General features: G+C 47.3%; 1 protein-coding gene across 1 annotated transcript in view; it reads right to left on the reverse strand.

Moving 5' to 3' along the window:
- The window catches only part of LOC140425068 (protein EFR3 homolog B-like), a 500,803-nt gene that overhangs the window by 257,158 nt on the left and 217,686 nt on the right, over positions 1-25,959 (reverse strand). The window contains exon 11 of the mRNA XM_072508948.1: positions 12,330-12,441. Coding sequence (XP_072365049.1) covers positions 12,330-12,441 — 112 coding nt within the window. The remainder of the gene's footprint in view (positions 1-12,329; positions 12,442-25,959) is intronic.

A 25,959-nucleotide genomic window follows, 5' to 3' on the forward strand; every position in this document is an offset into this window, starting at 1 on the left:
CCTCAGTACTGACCCTCTGACAGGGCGGCCCTCCCTCTGTACTGACCCTCTGACAGTGCGGCACTCCCTCAGTACTGACCCTCTGACAGTGCGGCACTCGCTCAGTACTGACCCTCTGACAGTGCGGCACTCCCTCAGTACTGTCCCTCTGACAGTGCGGCACTCCCTCAGTGCTGACCCTCTGACAGTGCAGCACTCTCTCAGTACTGACCCTCTGACAGTGCAGCACTCCCTCAGTACTGTCCCTCTGACAGTGCGGCACTCCCTCAGTACTGACCCTCTGACAGTGCAGCATTCCCTCAATACTGACCCTCTGACACTGCGGCACTCCCTCAGTACTGACCGTCTGACAGTGCAGCACTCCCTCAGTACTGACTCGCTGACAGTGCAGCACTCCCTCAGTATTGACCCTCTGACAGTGCGGCACTCCCTCAGTACTGACCCTCTGACAGTGCGGCGCACCCTCAGTACTGACCCTCTGACAGTGCAGCGCTGCCTCAGTACTGACCCTCTGACAGGGCGGCCCTCCCTCTGTACTGACCCTCTGACAGTGCGGCACTCCCTCAGTACTGACCCTCTGACAGTGCGGCACTCGCTCAGTACTGACCCTCTGACAGTGCGGCACTCCCTCAGTACTGACCCTCTGACAGTGCGACGCTCCCTCAGTACTGACCCTCTGACAGTGCGGCACTCCCTCAGTACTGACCCTCTGAGAGTGCAGCACTCCCTCAGTACTGACCCTCTGACAGTGCAGAACTCCGTCAGTACTGACCCTCTGACAGTGCAACTCTCCCTCAGTGCTGACCCTCTGACAGTGCAGCGATCCCTCCGTACTGACCCTCTGACAGTGCGGCACTCCCTCAGTACTGACCCTCTGACAGTGCGGCACTCCCTCAGTCCTGTCCCTATGACAGTGCGGCACTCCCTCAGTACTGTCCCTCTGACAGTGTGGCACTCCCTCAGTACTGACCCTCTGACAGTGCAGCACTCCCTCAGTACTGACCGTCAGACAGTGCATTACTCCCTCAGTACTGACCCTTTGACAGTGGAGCACTCCCTCAGTACTGACCCTCTGACAGTGCAGCACTCCCTCAGTACTGATCCTCTGACAGTGCAGCACTCCCTCAGCACTATCCCTCTGACAATGCGGTACTCCCTCAGTACTGACCCTCTGACAGTGTGGCCCTCCCTCAAGACTGGCCCTATGACAGTGCGACACTCCCTCAGTACTGACTCTCTGACAGTGCAGCACTCCCTCAATACTGACCCTCTGAAAGTGCACCACTCCCTCAGTCCTGACCCTCTCACAGTGCAGCACTCCCTCAGTACCGACCCTCTAACAGTGCAAAACTCCCTCACTATCGACCCTCTAACAGTGCGACATTCCCTCAGTACTGACCCTCTGACAGTGCGGCACTCCCTCAGTACTGACCCTCTGACAGTGCAGCACTCCCTCAGTACTGACCCTCTGACAGTGCGGCACTCCCTCAGTACTGACCCTCTGACAGTGCAGCGCTCCCGCAGTACTGACCCTCTGACAGTGCAGCACTCCCTCAGTTCTGACCCTCTGACAGTGCAGCACTCCCTCAGTATTGACCCTCTGACAGTGCGGCACTCCCTCAGTACTGACCCTCTGACAGTGCGGCACTCCCTCAGTACTGACACTGTGACAATGCGGCACTCCCTCAGTACTGACTCTCTGACAGTGCAGCACTCCATCAGTCCTGACCCTCTGACAGTGCGGCACTCCCTCAGTACTGACCCTCTGACAGTGTGGCCCTCCCTCAAGACTGGCCCTCTGACAGTGCGACACTCCCTCAGTACTGACTCTCTGACAGTGCGGCACTCCCTCAGTACTGACCCTCTGACAGTGCAGCACTCCCTCAATACTGACCCTCTGAAAGTGCACCACTCCCTCAGTCCTGACCCTCTCACAGTGCAGCACTCCCTCAGTACCGACCCTCTAACAGTGCGGTGCTCCCTCAGTACTGACCCTCTGACAGTGCAGCACTCCCTCAGTACTGACCCTCTGACAGTGCGGCACTCCCTCAGTACTGACCCTCTGACAGTGCAGCACTCCCTCAGTACTGACCCTCTGACAGTGCGGCACTCCCTCAGTACTGACCCTCTGACAGTGCAGCGCTCCCGCAGTATTGACCCTCTGACAGTGCAGCACTCCCTCAGTTCTGACCCTCTGACAGTGCAGCACTCCCTCAGTATTGACCCTCTGACAGTGCGGCACTCCCTCAGTACTGACCCTCTGACAGTGCGGCTCACCCTCAGTACTGACCCTCTGACAGTGCAGCGCTGCCTCAGTACTGACCCTCTGACAGGGCGGCCCTCCCTCTGTACTGACCCTCTGACAGTGCGGCACTCCCTCAGTACTGACCCTCTGACAGTGCGGCACTCGCTCAGTACTGACCCTCTGACAGTGCGGCACTCCCTCAGTACTGTCCCTCTGACAGTGCGGCACTCCCTCAGTGCTGACCCTCTGACAGTGCAGCACTCTCTCAGTACTGACCCTCTGACAGTGCAGCACTCCCTCAGTACTGTCCCTCTGACAGTGCGGCACTCCCTCAGTACTGACCCTCTGACAGTGCAGCATTCCCTCAATACTGACCCTCTGACACTGCGGCACTCCCTCAGTACTGACCGTCTGACAGTGCAGCACTCCCTCAGTACTGACTCGCTGACAGTGCAGCACTCCCTCAGTATTGACCCTCTGACAGTGCGGCACTCCCTCAGTACTGACCCTCTGACAGTGCGGCGCACCCTCAGTACTGACCCTCTGACAGTGCAGCGCTGCCTCAGTACTGACCCTCTGACAGGGCGGCCCTCCCTCTGTACTGACCCTCTGACAGTGCGGCACTCCCTCAGTACTGACCCTCTGACAGTGCGGCACTCGCTCAGTACTGACCCTCTGACAGTGCGGCACTCCCTCAGTACTGACCCTCTGACAGTGCGACGCTCCCTCAGTACTGACCCTCTGACAGTGCGGCACTCCCTCAGTACTGACCCTCTGAGAGTGCAGCACTCCCTCAGTACTGACCCTCTGACAGTGCAGAACTCCGTCAGTACTGACCCTCTGACAGTGCAACTCTCCCTCAGTGCTGACCCTCTGACAGTGCAGCGATCCCTCCGTACTGACCCTCTGACAGTGCGGCACTCCCTCAGTACTGACCCTCTGACAGTGCGGCACTCCCTCAGTCCTGTCCCTATGACAGTGCGGCACTCCCTCAGTACTGTCCCTCTGACAGTGTGGCACTCCCTCAGTACTGACCCTCTGACAGTGCAGCACTCCCTCAGTACTGACCGTCAGACAGTGCATTACTCCCTCAGTACTGACCCTTTGACAGTGCAGCACTCCCTCAGTACTGACCCTCTGACAGTGCAGCACTCCCTCAGTACTGATCCTCTGACAGTGCAGCACTCCCTCAGCACTATCCCTCTGACAATGCGGTACTCCCTCAATACTGGCCCTCTGACAGTGCGGCGCACCCTCAGTACTGACCCTCTGACAATGCAGCACTCCCTCAGTACTGACCCTCTGACAGTGCAGCGATCCCTCAATACTGACCCTCTGACAGTGCGGCACTCCCTCAGTACTGACCCTCTGACAGTGCTGCACTCCCTCAGTCCTGTCCCTATGACAGTGTGGCACTCCCTCAGTACTGTCCCTCTGACAGTGCGGCACTCCCTCAGTACTGACCCTCTGACAGTGCAGCACTCCCTCAGTACTGACCGTCAGACAGTGCATTACTCACTCAGTACTGACCCTTTGACAGTGCAGCACTCCCTCAGTACTGACCCTCTGACAGTGCAGCACTCCCTCAGTACTGATCCTCTGACAGTGCAGCACTCCCTCAGCACTATCCCTCTGACAATGCGGTACTCCCTCAATACTGGCCCTCTGACAGTGCGGCGCACCCTCAGTACTGACCCTCTGACAATGCAGCACTCCCTCAGTACTGACCCTCTGACAGTGCAGCGCTCCCTCAGTACTGACCCTCTGACAGTGCAGGACTCCGTCAGCACTGACACTCTGATGCGGCTTTGAAATCAGACCCAGGCAGGCCAGCAGCGCGGTTCAATTCCCGTACCAGCCTCCCCGAACAGGCGCCGGAATGTGGCGACTAGGGGCTTTTCACAGTAACTTAATTTGAAGCCGGCTTGTGCCAATAAGCGATTTTCATTCATTTCAGTACTGACCCTCTGACAGTGCAGCACTCCCTCAGTACTGACCCTCTGACAGTGCAGCACTCCCTCAGTACTGACCCTCTGACAGTGCGGCACTCCCTCAGTACTGACCCTCTGACAGTGCAGCACTCCCTCAGTACTGACCCTCTGTCAGTGCGGCACTTCCTCTGTATTGACCCTCTGACAGTGCGGCACTTCCTCTGTATTGACCCTCTGACAGTGCAGCACTCCCTCAGTACTGACCCTGACAGTGCAGCGCTCCCTCAGTACTGACACTCTGATAGTGCGGTACTCCCTCAGTACTGACCCTCTGACAGTGCAGCACTCCCTCAGTACTGACCCTCTGTCAGTGCGGCACTTCCTCTGTATTGACCCTCTGACAGTGCGGCACTCCCTCAGTACTGACCCTCTGACAGTGCGGCACTTCCTCAGTACTGACCTTCTGACAGTGCAGCACTTCCTCAGTACTGACCTTCTGACAGTGCGGTGCTCCCTCAGTACTGACCCTCTGACAGTGCAGCACTCCCTCAGTACTGACTCTCTCACAGTGCAGCACTCCCTCAGTACTGACCCTCTAACAGTGCAGCACTTCCTCAGTACTGACCTTCTGACAGTGCGGTGCTCCCTCAGTACTGACCCTCTGACAGTGCAGCACTCCCTCAGTACTGTCCCTCTGACAGTGCAGCACTCCCTCAGTACCGACCCTCTGACAGTGCAGCACTCCCAGAGTACTGACCCTCTGACAGTGCAGCACTCCCTCAGTACTGACCCTCTGACAGTGCAGCATTCCCTCAGTACTGGCCCTCTGACAGTGCAGCACTCCCTCAGTACAGACCTTCTGACAGTGCAGCACTCCCTCAGTATTGACCCTCTGACAGTGCAGCACTCCCTCAGTACTGACCTTCTGACAGTGCAGCACTCCCTCAGTACTGACCCTCTGACAGTGCGGCACTCCCTCAGTACAGACCCTCTGACAGTGCAGCACTCCCTCAGTACTGACCCTCTGACAGTGCAGCACTCCCTCAGTACTGACTCTCTGACAATGCAGCACTCCCTCAGTACCGACCCTCTGACAGTGCAGCACTCCATCAGTCCTGACCCTCTGACAGTGCGGCACTCCCTCAGTACTGACCCTCTGACAGTGTGGCCCTCCCTCAAGACTGGCCCTATGACAGTGCGACACTCCCTCAGTACTGACTCTCTGACAGTGCAGCACTCCCTCAATACTGACCCTCTGAAAGTGCACCACTCCCACAGTCCTGACCCTCTCACAGTGCAGCACTCCCTCAGTACTGACCCTCTGACAGTGCAGCACTCCCTCAGTACTGACCCTCTGACAGTGCGGCACTCCCTCAGTACCGACCCTCTAACAGTGCAAAACTCCCTCACTATCGACCCTCTAACAGTGCGACATTCCCTCAGTACTGACCCTCTGACAGTGCGGCACTCCCTCAGTACTGACCCTCTGACAGTGCAGCACTCCCTCAGTACTGACCCTCTGACAGTGCGGCACTCCCTCAGTACTGACCCTCTGACAGTGCAGCGCTCCCGCAGTACTGACCCTCTGACAGTGCAGCACTCCCTCAGTTCTGACCCTCTGACAGTGCAGCACTCCCTCAGTATTGACCCTCTGACAGTGCGGCACTCCCTCAGTACTGACCCTCTGGCAGTGCGGCACTCCCTCAGTACTGACACTGTGACAATGCGGCACTCCCTCAGTACTGACTCTCTGACAGTGCAGCACTCCATCAGTCCTGACCCTCTGACAGTGCGGCACTCCCTCAGTACTGACCCTCTGACAGTGTGGCCCTCCATCAAGACTGGCCCTCTGACAGTGCGACACTCCCTCAGTACTGACTCTCTGACAGTGCGGCACTCCCTCAGTACTGACCCTCTGACAGTGCAGCACTCCCTCAATACTGACCCTCTGAAAGTGCACCACTCCCTCAGTCCTGACCCTCTCACAGTGCAGCACTCCCTCAGTACCGACCCTCTAACAGTGCGGTGCTCCCTCAGTACTGACCCTCTGACAGTGCAGCACTCCCTCAGTACTGACCCTCTGACAGTGCGGCACTCCCTCAGGACTGACCCTCTGACAGTGCAGCACTCCCTCAGTACTGACCCTCTGACAGTGCGGCACTCCCTCAGTACTGACCCTCTGACAGTGCAGCGCTCCCGCAGTATTGACCCTCTGACAGTGCAGCACTCCCTCAGTTCTGACCCTCTGACAGTGCAGCACTCCCTCAGTATTGACCCTCTGACAGTGCGGCACTCACTCAGTACTGACCCTCTGACAGTGCGGCTCACCCTCAGTACTGACCCTCTGACAGTGCAGCGCTGCCTCAGTACTGACCCTCTGACAGGGCGGCCCTCCCTCTGTACTGACCCTCTGACAGTGCGGCACTCCCTCAGTACTGACCCTCTGACAGTGCGGCACTCGCTCAGTACTGACCCTCTGACAGTGCGGCACTCCCTCAGTACTGTCCCTCTGACAGTGCGGCACTCCCTCAGTGCTGACCCTCTGACAGTGCAGCACTCTCTCAGTACTGACCCTCTGACAGTGCAGCACTCCCTCAGTACTGTCCCTCTGACAGTGCGGCACTCCCTCAGTACTGACCCTCTGACAGTGCAGCACTCCCTCAGTACTGACCCTCTGACAGTGCGGCACTCCCTCAGTACTGACCCTCTGACAGTGCAGCGCTCCCGCAGTACTGACCCTCTGACAGTGCAGCACTCCCTCAGTTCTGACCCTCTGACAGTGCAGCACTCCCTCAGTATTGACCCTCTGACAGTGCGGCACTCCCTCAGTACTGACCCTCTGACAGTGCGGCACTCCCTCAGTACTGACACTGTGACAATGCGGCACTCCCTCAGTACTGACTCTCTGACAGTGCAGCACTCGATCAGTCCTGACCCTCTGACAGTGCGGCACTCCCTCAGTACTGACCCTCTGACAGTGTGGCCCTCCCTCAAGACTGGCCCTCTGACAGTGCGACACTCCCTCAGTACTGACTCTCTGACAGTGCAGCACTCCCTCAATACTGACCCTCTGAAAGTGCACCACTCCCTCAATCCTGACCCTCTCACAGTGCAGCACTCCCTCAGTACCGACCCTCTAACAGTGCGGTGCTCCCTCAGTACTGACCCTCTGACAGTGCAGCACTCCCTCAGTACTGACCCTCTGACAGTGCGGCACTCCCTCAGTACTGACCCTCTGACAGTGCAGCACTCCCTCAGTACTGACCCTCTGACAGTGCGGCACTCCCTCAGTACTGACCCTCTGACAGTGCAGCGCTCCCGCAGTACTGACCCTCTGACAGTGCAGCACTCCCTCAGTTCTGACCCTCTGACAGTGCAGCACTCCCTCAGTATTGACCCTCTGACAGTGCGGCACTCCCTCAGTACTGTCCCTCTGACAGTGCAGCACTCCCTCAGTACTGTCCCTCTGACAGTGCGGCACCCCCTCAGTACTGACCCTCTGACAGTGCAGCACTCCCTCAGTACTGACCGTCTGACAGTGCATTACTCCCTCAGTACTAACTCTCTGACAGTGCAGCACTCCCTCAGTACTGACCCTCTGACAGTGCAGCACTCGATCAGTCCTGACCCTCTGACAGTGCGGCACTCCCTCAGTACTGACCCTCTGACAGTGTGGCCCTCCCTCAAGACTGGCCCTCTGACAGTGCGACACTCCCTCAGTACTGACTCTCTGACAGTGCAGCACTCCCTCAATACTGACCCTCTGAAAGTGCACCACTCCCTCAATCCTGACCCTCTCACAGTGCAGCACTCCCTCAGTACCGACCCTCTAACAGTGCGGTGCTCCCTCAGTACTGACCATCTGACAGTGCAGCACTCCCTCAGTACTGACCCTCTGACAGTGCGGCACTCCCTCAGTACTGACCCTCTGACAGTGCAGCACTCCCTCAGTACTGACCCTCTGACAGTGCGGCACTCCCTCAGTACTGACCCTCTGACAGTGCAGCGCTCCCGCAGTACTGACCCTCTGACAGTGCAGCACTCCCTCAGTTCTGACCCTCTGACAGTGCAGCACTCCCTCAGTATTGACCCTCTGACAGTGCGGCACTCCCTCAGTACTGTCCCTCTGACAGTGCAGCACTCCCTCAGTACTGTCCCTCTGACAGTGCGGCACCACCTCAGTACTGACCCTCTGACAGTGCAGCACTCCCTCAGTACTGACCGTCTGACAGTGCATTACTCCCTCAGTACTAACTCTCTGACAGTGCAGCACTCCCTCACTACTGACCCTCTGACAGTGCAGCACTCCCTCAGTACTGACCGTCTGACAGTGCAGCACTCCCTCAGTACTGACCCTCTGACAGTGCGGCGCTCCCTCAGTACTGACCCTCTGACAGTGCAGCGCTCACTCAGTACTGACCCTGTGACAGTGCGGCGCTCCCTCAGTACTGACCCTCTGACAGTGCAGCGCTCACTCAGTACTGACCCTCTGACAGTGCGGCCCTCCCTCTGTACTGACCCTCTGCAGTGCGGCACTCCCTCAGTACTGACCGTCTGACAGTGCAGCACTCCCACAGTACTGACCCTCTGACAGTGCAGCACTCCCTCAATACTGACCCTCTGACAGTGCGGCACTCCCTCAGTACTGACCGTCTGACAGTGCAGCACTCCCTCAGTACTGACTCGCTGACAGTGCAGCACTCCCTCAGTACTGACCCTCTGACAGTGCTGCACTCCGTCAGTACTGACCCTCTGACAGTGCGACACCCCCTCAGTACTGACCCTCTGACAGTGCAGCACTCCGTCCGTACTGACCGTCTGACAGTGCTGCACTCCCTCAGTACTGACCCTCTGACAGTGCGGCACTCCCTCAGTAATGACCCTCTGACAGCGCAGCACTCCCTCAGTACTGACCCTCTGACAGTGCAGCACTCCCTCAGTACTGACACTCTGACAGTGCAGCACTCCCTCAGTACTGACCGTCTGACAGTGCAGCACTCCCTCAGTACTGACCCTCTGACAGTGCAGCTCTCCCACAGTACTGACCCTCTGACAGTGCGGCACTCCCTCTGTACCGACCCTCTGACAGTGCGACACTCCCTCAGTACTGACCCTCTGGCAGTGCGGCGCTCTCTCAGTACTGACCCTCTGAAAGTGCAGCACTCCCTCAGTACTGACCCTCTGACAGTACAGCACTCCCTCAGTACTGACCCTCTGACAGTGCGGCACTCCGTCAGTACTGACCCTCTGACAGTGCGGCACTCCCTCAGTACTGACCCTCTGACAGTGCGGCGCTCCCTCTGTACTGACCCTCTGATAGTGCAGCACTCCCTCAGTACTGACCCTCTGACAGTGCAGCACTCCCTCAGTGCTGACCCTCTGACAGTGCAGCACTCCCTCAGTACTGACCCTCTGACAGTGCGGCGCTCCCTCAGTACTGACCCTCTGACAGTGCAGCACTCCCTCAGTACTGACCCTCTGACAGTGCAGCACTCCCTCAGTGCTGACCCTCTGACAGTGCAGCACTCCCTCAGTACTGACCCTCTGACAGTGCGGCGCTCCCTCAGTACTGACCCTCTGACAGTGCAGCACTCCCTCTGTCCTGACCCTCTGATAGTGCAGCACTCCCTCAGTACTGACCCTCTGACAGTGCAGCACTCCCTCAGCACTGACCCTCTGACAGTGCAGCACTCCCTCAGTACTGACCCTCTGACAGTGCAGCACTCCCTCAGTACTGATCCTCTGACAGTGCAGCGCTCCCTCAGTACTGACCCTCTGACAGTGCAGCACTCCCTCAGTTCTGACCCTCTGACAGCGCAGCACTCCCTCAGTACTGACCCTCTGACAGTGCAGCACTCCCTCAATACTGACCCTCTGACAGTGCGGCACTCCCTCAGTACTGACCGTCTGACAGTGCAGCACTCCCTCAGTACTGACTCGCTGACAGTGCAGCACTTCCTCAGTATTGACCCTCTGACAGTGATGCACTCCCTCAGTACTGACCCTCTGACAGTGCGGCGCACCCTCAGTACTGACCCTCTGACATTGCAGCGCTGCCTCAGTACTGACCCTCTGACAGTGCAGCACTCCCTCAGTACTGATCCTCTGACAGTGCGGCACTCCCTCACTACTGACCCTCTGACAGTGCGGCACTCCCTCTGTACTGACCCTCTGACAGTGCAGCACTCCCTCAGTACTGACCCTCTGACAGTGCAGCGCTGCCTCAGTACTGACCCTCTGACAGAGCAGCGCTCCCTCAGTACTGACCCTCTGACAGTGCAGCACTCCCTCAGTACTGACCCTCTGACAGTGCGGCACTCCCTCTGTACTGACCCTCTGACAGTGCGGCACTCCCTCAGTACTGACCCTCTGACAGTGCGGCACTCGCTCAGTACTGACCCTCTGACAGTGCGGCACTCCCTCAGTACTGACCCTCTGACAGTGCAGCACTCCCTCAGTACTGACCCTCTGACAGTGCGGCACTCGCTCAGTACTGACCCTCTGACAGTGCGGCACTCCCTCAGTACTGACCCTCTGACAGTGCGGCACTCCCTCTGTACTGACCCTCTGACAGTGCAGCACTCACTCAGTACTGACCCTCTGACAGTGCAGCACTCCCTCAGTACTGACCCTCTGACAGTGCGGCACTCCCTCTGTACTGACCCTCTGATAGTGCGGCACTCCCTCAGTACTGACCCTCTGACAGTGCGGCACTCGCTCAGTACTGACCCTCTGACAGTGCGGCACTCCCTCAGTACTGACCCTCTGACAGTGCAGCCCTCCCTCAGTACTGACCCTCTGACAGTGCAGCACTCCCTCAGTGCTGACCCTCTGACAGTGCAGCACTCCCTCAGTACTGACCCTCTGACAATGCAGCACTCGCTCAGTACTGACCCTCTGACAGTGCGGCACTCCCTCAGTACTGACCCTCTGACAGTGCAGCCCTCCCTCAGTACTGACCCTCTGACAGTGCAGCACTCCCTCAGTACTGACCCTCTGACAGTGCGGCACTCCCTCAGTGCTGACCCTCTGACCGTGCAGCTCTACCTCAGTGCTGACCCTCTGACAGTGCAGCGCTCCCTCAGGACTGACCCTCTGACAGTGCAGCACTCCCTCAGTGCTGACCCTCTGACAGTGCAGCGCTCCCTCAGTACTGACCGTCTGACAGTGCGACACTCCCACAGTACTGACACTCTGACAGTGCGGCACTCCCTCAGTACTGACCCTCTGACAGTGCAGCGATCCCTCAGTACTGACCCTCTGACAGTGCAGCACTCACTCAGTACTGACCCTCTGACAGTGCAGCGATCCCTCAGTACTGACCCTCTGACAGTGCAGCGATCCCTCCGTACTGACCCTCTGACAGTGCAGCTCTCCCTCCGTACTGACCCTCTGACAGTGCAGCTCTCCCTCCGTACTGACCCTCTGGAATGTCCATCTGTAATTTTGCGTCACATGTGTGGAGTGGTTATTACATATACAACCTTATGATTCAAATGAAACCTTGAATGGACTCGAAACCTTTTGATGAAGCCTGAATGTTAATCTGATGCAGCTGGTGGTATGTTAATGGGTGTCTGGTCTGTATTCTCCATGACCCCATTAATCATCTTTGGTGCATCATTCTGTCGCCACATGACACATTAAATGAGCATCTTCATGGAATAAAGGCTAACGAATCTACTTCAGAATACCTTTGCATTAAACACAGTGCTTCTTACAATCAGGAATTACGGCCAATCAATTGACTAATTTCCCGTCACGCCATGGGCGTGTGTTTCCCCCTGTGCTGCCTGACAGCAGCGGAAACATCACTGAATCAGTCTGCTCTTCCCCTGCAGCACGAGGGAGACCACTCTCTGATAGTTTAAAAATACAAAGCAAGAGAGCACCTCCTTCCCTGAAGCAGCAAATTACAACTGTCCTCACTTGGTCACCATCAGTCTCTCTCACTGATCATGTGCCACTCGCTGACCTAACTATCTTAATATTTTTCCAAAGTCCCAGACACAGAACCAAACCAAATACTTCTGAATGGCTGGTGTAGTTTAGCGAATGTGTGAGTGGACGGAGAGCTGTCACACACCCGAGAGAATAAAGCATTTATTAGCAGAGGAATGTCTGGCCATGCAGCAGACACTGTAATTACTCACCCCGCTCTCCCGACATCGAGAGCCTGATGAATTGCAGGTAGTGGAACTTTTCCAATGATAAATAACATGACCTCTGACCTTTGGTAAGCAGGTAAAGTGGTGGCAAACGTACCTGAGGAAAAGGATGAATGGTGACGAAAAACAGCATAAATATCACCAAGGCACCATCAGGAACAGACACAGTATAAATATCAACAAGGTACCATCAGGAACAGACACAGTATAAATATCAACAAGGTACCATCAGGAACAGACACAGTATAAATATCAACAAGGGACCATCAGGAACAGACACAGTATAAATATCAACAAGGTACCATCAGGAACAGACACAGCATAAATATCAACAAGGTAACATCAGGAACAGACAGTATAAATATCAACAAGGTAACATCAGGAACAGACAGTATAAATATCAACAAGGTACCATCAGGAACAGACAGTATAAATATCAACAAGGCACCATCAGGAACAGACACAGTATAAATATCAACAAGGTACAATCAGGAACAGACACAGTATAAATATCAACAAGGTACCATCAGGAACAGACAGTATAAATATCAACAAGGGACCATCAGGAACAGACACAGCATAAATTTCAACAAGGTACCATCAGGAGCGGACACAGTATAAATATCAACAAGGTACCATCAGGAACAGACAGTATAAATATCAACAAGGTACCATCAGGAACAGACACAGCATAAATATCAACAAGGTACCACCAGGAACAGACACAGAATAAATATCAACAAGGTAACATCAGCAGCGGACACAGTACAAATACCAACAAGGTACCATCAGGAACAGACAGTATAAATATCAACAAGGTACCATCAGGAACAGACACAGTATAAATATCAACAAGGTACCATCAGGAACAGACACAGCATAAATATCAACAAGGTACCATCAGGAACAGACACAGTATAAATATCAACATGGTACCATCAGGAACAGACACAGTATAAATATCAACAAGGTGCCATCAGGAACAGACAGTATAAATACCAACAAGGTACCATCAGGAACAGACAGTATAAATATCATCAAGGTACCATCAGGAACAGACACAGTATAAATATCAACAAGGTACCATCAGGAACAGACACAGTATAAATATCAACAAGGTACCATCAGGAACAGACACAGCATAAATATCAACAAGGTACCATCAGGAACAGACACAGTATAAATACCAACAAGGTACCATCAGGAACAGACACAGTATAAATATCAACAAGGTACCATCAGGAACAGACACAGTATAAATACCAACAAGGTACCATCAGGAACAGACACAGTATAAATAACAACAAGGGACCATCAGGAACAGACGCAGAATAAATATCAACAAGGGACCATCAGGAACAGACACAGTATAAATATCAACAAGGTACCATCAGAAACAGACGCAGTATAAGTATCAACAAGGTACCATCAGGAACAGACACAGCATAAATATCAACAAGGTACCATCAGGAACAGACACAGTATAAATATCAACAAGGTACCATCAGGAGCGGACACAGTATAAATACCAACAAGGTACCATCAGGAACAGACAGTATAAATATCAACAAGGTGCCATCAGGAACAGACACAGCATAAATATCAACAAGGTACCATCAGGAGCGGACACAGTATAAATACCAACAAGGTACCATCAGGAACAGACAGTATAAATATCAACAAGGTACCAGCAGGAACAGACACAGAATAAATATCAACAAGGTACCATCAGGAACAGGCACAGAATAAATACCAACAAAGTACCATCAGGAACAGACACAGTATAAATACCAACAAGGAACCAACAGGAGCGGACACAGTATAAATATCAACAAGGTACCATCAGGAACAGACAGTATAAATATCAACAAGGTACCATCAGGAACAGACAGTATAAATATCAACAAGGAACCATCAGGAACAGACAGTATAAATAACAACAAGGGACCATCAGGAACAGACACAGTATAAATATCAACAAGGTACCATCAGGAACAGACACAGTATAAATATCAACAAGGTACCATCAGGAACGGACACAGTATAAATATCAACAAGGTACCATCAGGAACAGACAGTATAAATATCAACAAGGTACCATCAGGAACAGACAGTATAAATATCAACAAGGTAATATCAGGAACAGACAGTATAAATATCAACAAGGTACCATCAGGAACAGCCAGTATAAATATCACCAAGGCACCATCAGGAACAGACACAGAATAAATATCAACAAGGTACCATCAGGAACAGACAGAATAAATATCAACAAGGTACCATCAGGAACAGACAGTATAAATATCAACAAGGTACCATCAGGAACAGACAGTCTAAATATCAACAAGGTACCATCAGGAACAGGCACAGCATAAATATCAACAAGGTACCATCAGGAACAGACAGTATAAATATCAACAAGGTACCATCAGGAACAGACACAGCATAAATATCAACAAGGTACCACCAGGAACAGACACAGAATAAATATCAACAAGGTAACATCAGCAGCGGACACAGTACAAATACCAACAAGGTACCATCAGGAACAGACACAGTATAAATATGAACAAGGGACCATCAGGAACAGACACAGTATAAATATCAACAAGGTACCATCAGGAACAGACACAGTATAAATATGAACAAGGTACCATCAGAAACAGACAGTATAAATATCAACAAGGGACCATCAGGAACAGACACAGTATAAATATCAACAAGGTACCATCAGGAACAGACAGTATCAATACCAACAAGGTACCATCAGGAACAGACAGTATAAATATCAACAAGGTACCATCAGGAACAGACACAGTTTAAATATCAACAAGGTACCATCAGGAACAGACACAGCATAAATATCAACAAGGTACCATCAGGAACAGACACAGTATAAATATCAACATGGTACCATCAGGAACAGACACAGTATAAATATCAACAAGGTGCCATCAGGAACAGACAGTATAAATACCAACAAGGTACCATCAGGAACAGACAGTATAAATATCAACAAGGTACCATCAGGAACGGACACAGTATAAATATCAACAAGGTACCATCAGGAACAGACAGTATAAATATCAACAAGGTACCATCAGGAACAGACAGTATAAATATCAACAAGGTACCATCAGGAACAGACAGTATAAATATCAACAAGGTACCATCAGGAACAGACACACTATAAATATGAACAAGGGACCATCAGGAACAGACACAGCATAAATATCAACAAGGTACCATCAGGAACAGACAGTATAAATATCAACAAGGTACCATCAGGAACAGACAGTAAATATCAACAAGGTACCATCAGGAACAGACAGTCTAAATATCAACAAGGTACCATCAGGAACAGGCACAGCATAAATATCAACAAGGTACCATCAGGAACAGACAGTATAAATATCAACAAGGTACCATCAGGAACAGACACAGCATAAATATCAACAAGGTACCACCAGGAACAGACACAGAATAAATATCAACAAGGTAACATCAGCAGCGGACACAGTACAAATACCAACAAGGTACCATCAGGAACAGACACAGTATAAATATGAACAAGGGACCATCAGGAACAGACACAGTATAAATATCAACAAGGTACCATCAGGAACAGACACAGTATAAATATGAACAAGGGACCATCAGGAACAGACACAGTATAAATATCAACAAGGTACCATCAGGAACAGACAGTATAAATACCAACAAGGTACCATCAGGAACAGACAGTATAAATATCAACAAGGTACCATCAGGAACAGACACAGTATAAATATCAACAAGATACCATCAGGAACAGACACAGCATAAATATCAACAAGGTACCATCAGGAACAGACACAGTATAAATATCAACATGGTACCATCAGGAACAGACACAGTATAAATATCAACAAGGTGCCATCAGGAACAGACAGTATAAATACCAACAAGGTACCATCAGGAACAGACAGTATAAATATCAACAAGGTACCATCAGGAACAGACACAGTATAAATATCAACAAGGTACCATCAGGAACAGACACAGCATAAATATCAACAAGGTACCATCAGGAACAGACACAGTATAAATACCAACAAGGTACCATCAGGAACAGACAGTATAAATATCAACAAGGTACCATCAGGAACAGACACAGTATAAATATCAACAAGGTACCATCAGGAACAGACACAGCATAAATATCAACAAGGTACCATCAGGAACAGACACAGTATAAATATCAACAAGGTACCATCAGGAACAGACACAGTATAAATACCAACAAGGTACCATCAGGAACAGACACAGCATAAATATCAACAAGGTACCATCAGGAACAGACACAGCATAAATATCAACAAGGTACCATCAGGAACAGACACAGTATAAATATCAACAAGGTACCATCAAGAACAGACACAGTATAAATACCAACAAGGTACCATCAGGAACAGACAGTATAAATATCAACAAGGTACCATCAGGAACAGACACAGTATAAATATCAACAAGGTACCATCAGAAAACAGACACAGCATAAATATCAACAAGGCACCATCAGGAACAGACACAGTATAAATATCAACAAGGTACCATCAGGAACAGACACAGTATAAATACCAACAAGGTACCATCAGGAACAGACACAGCATAAATATCAACAAGGTACCATCAGGAACAGGCACAGTATAAATATCAACAAGGTACCATCAAGAACAGACACAGTATAAATACCAACAAGGTACCATCAGGAACAGACAGTATAAATATCAACAAGGTACCATCAGGAACAGACACAGTATAAATATCAACAAGGTACCATCAGGAACAGACACAGCATAAATATCAACAAGGTACCATCAGGAACAGACACAGTATAAATATCAACAAGGTACCATCAGGAACAGACACAGTATAAATACCAACAAGGTACCATCAGGAACAGACACAGTATAAATAACAACAAGGGACCATCAGGAACAGACGCAGAATAAATATCAACAAGGGACCATCATGAACAGACACAGTATAAATATCAACAAGGTACCATCAGAAACAGACGCAGTATAAGTATCAACAAGGTACCATCAGGAACAGACACAGTATAAATATCAACAAGGTACCATCAGGAACAGACACAGCATAAATATCAACAAGGTACCATCAGGAACAGACACAGTATAAATATCAACAAGGTACCATCAGGAACAGACACAGCATAAATATCAACAAGGTACCATCAGGAACAGACACAGTATAAATATCAACAAGGTACCATCAGGAGCGGACACAGTATAAATACCAACAAGGTACCATCAGGAACAGACAGTATAAATATCAACAAGGTGCCATCAGGAACAGACACAGCATAAATATCAACAAGGTACCATCAGGAGCGGACACAGTATAAATACCAACAAGGTACCATCAGGAACAGACAGTATAAATATCAACAAGGTACCAGCAGGAACAGACACAGAATAAATATCAACAAGGTACCATCAGGAACAGGCACAGAATAAATACCAACAAAGTACCATCAGGAACAGACACAGTATAAATACCAACAAGGAACCAACAGGAGCGGACACAGTATAAATATCAACAAGGTACCATCAGGAACAGACAGTATAAATATCAACAAGGTACCATCAGGAACAGACAGTATAAATATCAACAAGGAACCATCAGGAACAGACAGTATAAATAACAACAAGGGACCATCAGGAACAGACACAGTATAAATATCAACAAGGTACCATCAGGAACAGACACAGTATAAATATCATCAAGGTACCATCAGGAACGGACACAGTATAAATATCAACAAGGTACCATCAGGAACAGACAGTATAAATATCAACAAGGTACCATCAGGAACAGACAGTATAAATATCAACAAGGTAATATCAGGAACAGACAGTATAAATATCAACAAGGTACCATCAGGAACAGCCAGTATAAATATCAACAAGGTACCATCAGGAACAGACACAGAATAAATATCAACAAGGTACCATCAGGAACAGACACAGTATAAATATCAACAAGGTACCATCAGGAACAGACACAGTATAAATATCAACAAGGTAACATCAGGAACAGACAGTATAAATATCAACAAGGTACCATCAGGAACAGACAGTTTAAATATCAACAAGGTACCATCAGGAACAGACACAGAATAAATATCAACAAGGTACCATCAGGAACAGACACAGTATAAATATCAACAAGGTACCATCAGGAACAGACACAGTATAAATATCAACAAGCTACCAACAGGAACAGACAGTATAAATATCAACAAGGGACCATCAGGAACAGACACAGCATAAATATCAACAAGGTACCATCAGGAACAGACACAGTATAAATATCAACAAGGTACCATCAGGAACAGACACAGTATAAATATCAACAAGGTAACATCAGGAACAGACAGTATAAATATCAACAAGGTACCATCAGGAACAGACAGTATAAATATCAACAAGGTACCATCAGGAACAGACACAGTATAAATAACAACAAGGGACCATCAGGAACAGACACAGTATAAATATCAACAAGGTACCATCAGGAACAGACACAGTATAAATATCAACAAGGTACCATCAGGAACAGACACAGCATAAATATCAACAAGGTACCATCTGGAACAGACACAGTATAAATATCAACAAGGTACCATCAGGAGCGGACACAGTATAAATACCAACAAGGTACCATCAGGAACAGACAGTATAAATATCAACAAGGTACCATCAGGAACAGACACAGCATAAATATCAACAAGGTACCATCAGGAACAGACACAGTATAAATACCAACAAGGTACCATCAGGAACAGACAGTATAAATATCAACAAGGTACCATCAGGAACAGACACAGAATAAATATCAACAAGGTACCATCAGGAACAGACACAGTATAAATAACAACAAGGGACCATCAGGAGCATACACAGTATAAATATCAATAAGTTACCATCAGGAACAGACACAGTATAAATATCAACAAGGTACCATCAGGAGCGGACACAGTATAAATATCAACAAGGTACCATCAGGAACAGACAGTATAAATATCAACAAGGTACCATCAGGAACAGACAGTATAAATATCAACAAGGTACCAGCAGGAACAGACACAGAATAAATATCAACAATGTACCATCAGGAACAGGCACAAAATAAATACCAACAAAGTACCATCAGGAACAGACACAGTATAAATACCAACAAGGAACCATCAGGAGCGGACACAGTATAAATATCAACAAGGTACCATCAGGAACAGACAGTATAAATATCAACAAGGTACCATCAGGAACAGACAGTATAAATATCAACAAGGTACCATCAGGAACAGACACAGTATAAATATCAACAAGATACCATCAGGAACAGACACAGCATAAATATCAACAAGGTACCATCAGGAACAGACACAGTATAAATATCAACATGGTACCATCAGGAACAGACACAGTATAAATATCAACAAGGTGCCATCAGGAACAGACAGTATAAATACCAACAAGGTACCATCAGGAACAGACAGTATAAATATCAACAAGGTACCATCAGGAACAGACACAGTATAAATATCAACAAGGTACCATCAGGAACAGACACAGCATAAATATCAACAAGGTACCATCAGGAACAGACACAGTATAAATACCAACAAGGTACCATCAGGAACAGACAGTATAAATATCAACAAGGTACCATCAGGAACAGACACAGTATAAATATCAACAAGGTACCATCAGGAACAGACACAGCATAAATATCAACAAGGTACCATCAGGAACAGACACAGTATAAATATCAACAAGGTACCATCAGGAACAGACACAGTATAAATACCAACAAGGTACCATCAGGAACAGACACAGCATAAATATCAACAAGGTACCATCAGGAACAGACACAGCATAAATATCAACAAGGTACCATCAGGAACAGACACAGTATAAATATCAACAAGGTACCATCAAGAACAGACACAGTATAAATACCAACAAGGTACCATCAGGAACAGACAGTATAAATATCAACAAGGTACCATCAGGAACAGACACAGTATAAATATCAACAAGGTACCATCAGAAAACAGACACAGCATAAATATCAACAAGGCACCATCAGGAACAGACACAGTATAAATATCAACAAGGTACCATCAGGAACAGACACAGTATAAATACCAACAAGGTACCATCAGGAACAGACACAGCATAAATATCAACAAGGTACCATCAGGAACAGGCACAGTATAAATATCAACAAGGTACCATCAAGAACAGACACAGTATAAATACCAACAAGGTACCATCAGGAACAGACAGTATAAATATCAACAAGGTACCATCAGGAACAGACACAGTATAAATATCAACAAGGTACCATCAGGAACAGACACAGCATAAATATCAACAAGGTACCATCAGGAACAGACACAGTATAAATATCAACAAGGTACCATCAGGAACAGACACAGTATAAATACCAACAAGGTACCATCAGGAACAGACACAGTATAAATAACAACAAGGGACCATCAGGAACAGACGCAGAATAAATATCAACAAGGGACCATCATGAACAGACACAGTATAAATATCAACAAGGTACCATCAGAAACAGACGCAGTATAAGTATCAACAAGGTACCATCAGGAACAGACACAGTATAAATATCAACAAGGTACCATCAGGAACAGACACAGCATAAATATCAACAAGGTACCATCAGGAACAGACACAGTATAAATATCAACAAGGTACCATCAGGAACAGACACAGCATAAATATCAACAAGGTACCATCAGGAACAGACACAGTATAAATATCAACAAGGTACCATCAGGAGCGGACACAGTATAAATACCAACAAGGTACCATCAGGAACAGACAGTATAAATATCAACAAGGTGCCATCAGGAACAGACACAGCATAAATATCAACAAGGTACCATCAGGAGCGGACACAGTATAAATACCAACAAGGTACCATCAGGAACAGACAGTATAAATATCAACAAGGTACCAGCAGGAACAGACACAGAATAAATATCAACAAGGTACCATCAGGAACAGGCACAGAATAAATACCAACAAAGTACCATCAGGAACAGACACAGTATAAATACCAACAAGGAACCAACAGGAGCGGACACAGTATAAATATCAACAAGGTACCATCAGGAACAGACAGTATAAATATCAACAAGGTACCATCAGGAACAGACAGTATAAATATCAACAAGGAACCATCAGGAACAGACAGTATAAATAACAACAAGGGACCATCAGGAACAGACACAGTATAAATATCAACAAGGTACCATCAGGAACAGACACAGTATAAATATCATCAAGGTACCATCAGGAACGGACACAGTATAAATATCAACAAGGTACCATCAGGAACAGACAGTATAAATATCAACAAGGTACCATCAGGAACAGACAGTATAAATATCAACAAGGTAATATCAGGAACAGACAGTATAAATATCAACAAGGTACCATCAGGAACAGCCAGTATAAATATCAACAAGGTACCATCAGGAACAGACACAGAATAAATATCAACAAGGTACCATCAGGAACAGACACAGTATAAATATCAACAAGGTACCATCAGGAACAGACACAGTATAAATATCAACAAGGTAACATCAGGAACAGACAGTATAAATATCAACAAGGTACCATCAGGAACAGACAGTTTAAATATCAACAAGGTACCATCAGGAACAGACACAGAATAAATATCAACAAGGTACCATCAGGAACAGACACAGTATAAATATCAACAAGGTACCATCAGGAACAGACACAGTATAAATATCAACAAGCTACCAACAGGAACAGACAGTATAAATATCAACAAGGGACCATCAGGAACAGACACAGCATAAATATCAACAAGGTACCATCAGGAACAGACACAGTATAAATATCAACAAGGTACCATCAGGAACAGACACAGTATAAATATCAACAAGGTAACATCAGGAACAGACAGTATAAATATCAACAAGGTACCATCAGGAACAGACAGTATAAATATCAACAAGGTACCATCAGGAACAGACACAGTATAAATAACAACAAGGGACCATCAGGAACAGACACAGTATAAATATCAACAAGGTACCATCAGGAACAGACACAGTATAAATATCAACAAGGTACCATCAGGAACAGACACAGCATAAATATCAACAAGGTACCATCTGGAACAGACACAGTATAAATATCAACAAGGTACCATCAGGAGCGGACACAGTATAAATACCAACAAGGTACCATCAGGAACAGACAGTATAAATATCAACAAGGTACCATCAGGAACAGACACAGCATAAATATCAACAAGGTACCATCAGGAACAGACACAGTATAAATACCAACAAGGTACCATCAGGAACAGACAGTATAAATATCAACAAGGTACCATCAGGAACAGACACAGAATAAATATCAACAAGGTACCATCAGGAACAGACACAGTATAAATAACAACAAGGGACCATCAGGAGCATACACAGTATAAATATCAATAAGTTACCATCAGGAACAGACACAGTATAAATATCAACAAGGTACCATCAGGAGCGGACACAGTATAAATATCAACAAGGTACCATCAGGAACAGACAGTATAAATATCAACAAGGTACCATCAGGAACAGACAGTATAAATATCAACAAGGTACCAGCAGGAACAGACACAGAATAAATATCAACAATGTACCATCAGGAACAGGCACAAAATAAATACCAACAAAGTACCATCAGGAACAGACACAGTATAAATACCAACAAGGAACCATCAGGAGCGGACACAGTATAAATATCAACAAGGTACCATCAGGAACAGACAGTATAAATATCAACAAGGTACCATCAGGAACAGACAGTATAAATATCAACAAGGTACCATCAGGAACAGACACAGAATAAATATCAACAAGGGACCATCAGGAACAGACACAGCATAAATATCAACAAGGTACCATCAGGAACAGACACAGTATAAATATCAACATGGTACCATCAGGAACAGACACAGTATAAATTTCAACAACTTAGCATCAGGAACAGACACAGTATAAATATCAACAAGGGACCATCAGGAACAGACAGTATAAATAACAACAAGGTACCATCAGGAACAGACATATAAATAACAACAAGGTACCATCAGGAACAGACAGTATAAATATCAACAAGGTACTATCAGGAACAGACAGTATAAATATCAACAAGGTACCATCAGGAACAGCCAGTATAAATATCAACAAGGTACCATCAGAAACAGACAGTATAAATATCAACAAGGTACCATCAGGAACAGACACAGAATAAATATCAACAAGGTACCATCAGGAACAGACACAGTATAAATATCAACAAGGTACCATCAGGAACAGACACAGTATAAATATCAACAAGGTACCATCAGGAACAGACACAGTATAAATACCAACAAGGTACCATCAGGAACAGACAGTATAAATATCAACAAGGTACCATCAGGAACAGACACAGCATAAATATCAACAAGGTACCATCAGGAACAGACACAGCATAAATATCACGAAGGTACCATCAGGAACAGACACAGTATAAATATCAACAAGGTACCATCAGGAACAGACACAGTATAAATACCAACAAGGTACCATCAGGAACAGACAGTATAAATATCAACAAGGTACCATCAGGAACAGACACAGTATAAATAACAACAAGGGACCATCAGGAACAGACACAGTATAAATATCAACAAGGTACCATCAGGAACAGACACAGTATAAATATCAACAAGGTACCATCAGGAACAGACACAGCATAAATATCAACAAGGTACCATCTGGAACAGACACAGTATAAATATCAACAAGGTACCATCAGGAGCGGACACAGTATAAATACCAACAAGGTACCATCAGGAACAGACAGTATAAATATCAACTGGTACCATCATGAACAGACACAGCATAAATATCAACAAGGTACCATCAGGAACAGACACAGTATAAATACCAACAAGGTACCAACAGGAACAGACAGTATAAATATCAACAAGGGACCATCAGGAACAGACACAGCATAAATATCAACAAGGTACCATCAGGAACAGACACAGTATAAATATCAACAAGGTACCATCAGGAACAGACACAGTATAAATATCAACAAGGTAACATCAGGAACAGACAGTATAAATATCAACAAGGTACCATCAGGAACAGACAGTATAAATATCAACAAGGTACCATCAGGAACAGACACAGTATAAATAACAACAAGGGACCATCAGGAACAGACACAGTATAAATATCAACAAGGTACCATCAGGAACAGACACAGTATAAATATCAACAAGGTACCATCAGGAACAGACACAGCATAAATATCAACAAGGTACCATCTGGAACAGACACAGTATAAATATCAACAAGGTACCATCAGGAGCGGACACAGTATAAATACCAACAAGGTACCATCAGGAACAGACAGTATAAATATCAACAAGGTACCATCAGGAACAGACACAGCATAAATATCAACAAGGTACCATCAGGAACAGACACAGTATAAATACCAACAAGGTACCATCAGGAACAGACAGTATAAATATCAACAAGGTACCATCAGGAACAGACACAGCATAAATATCAACAAGGTACCATCAGGAACAGACACAGTATAAATATCAACAAGGTACCATCAGGAACAGACACAGTATAAATATCAACAAGCTACCAACAGGAACAGACAGTATAAATATCAACAAGGGACCATCAGGAACAGACACAGCATAAATATCAACAAGGTACCATCAGGAACAGACACAGTATAAATATCAACAAGGTACCATCAGGAACAGACACAGTATAAATATCAACAAGGTAACATCAGGAACAGACAGTATAAATATCAACAAGGTACCATCAGGAACAGACAGTATAAATATCAACAAGGTACCATCAGGAACAGACACAGTATAAATAACAACAAGGGACCATCAGGAACAGACACAGTATAAATATCAACAAGGTACCATCAGGAACAGACACAGTATAAATATCAACAAGGTACCATCAGGAACAGACACAGCATAAATATCAACAAGGTACCATCTGGAACAGACACAGTATAAATATCAACAAGGTACCATCAGGAGCGGACACAGTATAAATACCAACAAGGTACCATCAGGAACAGACAGTATAAATATCAACAAGGTACCATCAGGAACAGACACAGCATAAATATCAACAAGGTACCATCAGGAACAGACACAGTATAAATACCAACAAGGTACCATCAGGAACAGACAGTATAAATATCAACAAGGTACCATCAGGAACAGACACAGAATAAATATCAACAAGGTACCATCAGGAACAGACACAGTATAAATAACAACAAGGGACCATCAGGAGCATACACAGTATAAATATCAATAAGTTACCATCAGGAACAGACACAGTATAAATATCAACAAGGTACCATCAGGAGCGGACACAGTATAAATATCAACAAGGTACCATCAGGAACAGACAGTATAAATATCAACAAGG

This window comes from Scyliorhinus torazame, chromosome 1 (genome assembly GCF_047496885.1).
Source record: "Scyliorhinus torazame isolate Kashiwa2021f chromosome 1, sScyTor2.1, whole genome shotgun sequence".
In the NCBI taxonomy this organism is placed as follows: domain Eukaryota; kingdom Metazoa; phylum Chordata; class Chondrichthyes; order Carcharhiniformes; family Scyliorhinidae; genus Scyliorhinus; species Scyliorhinus torazame.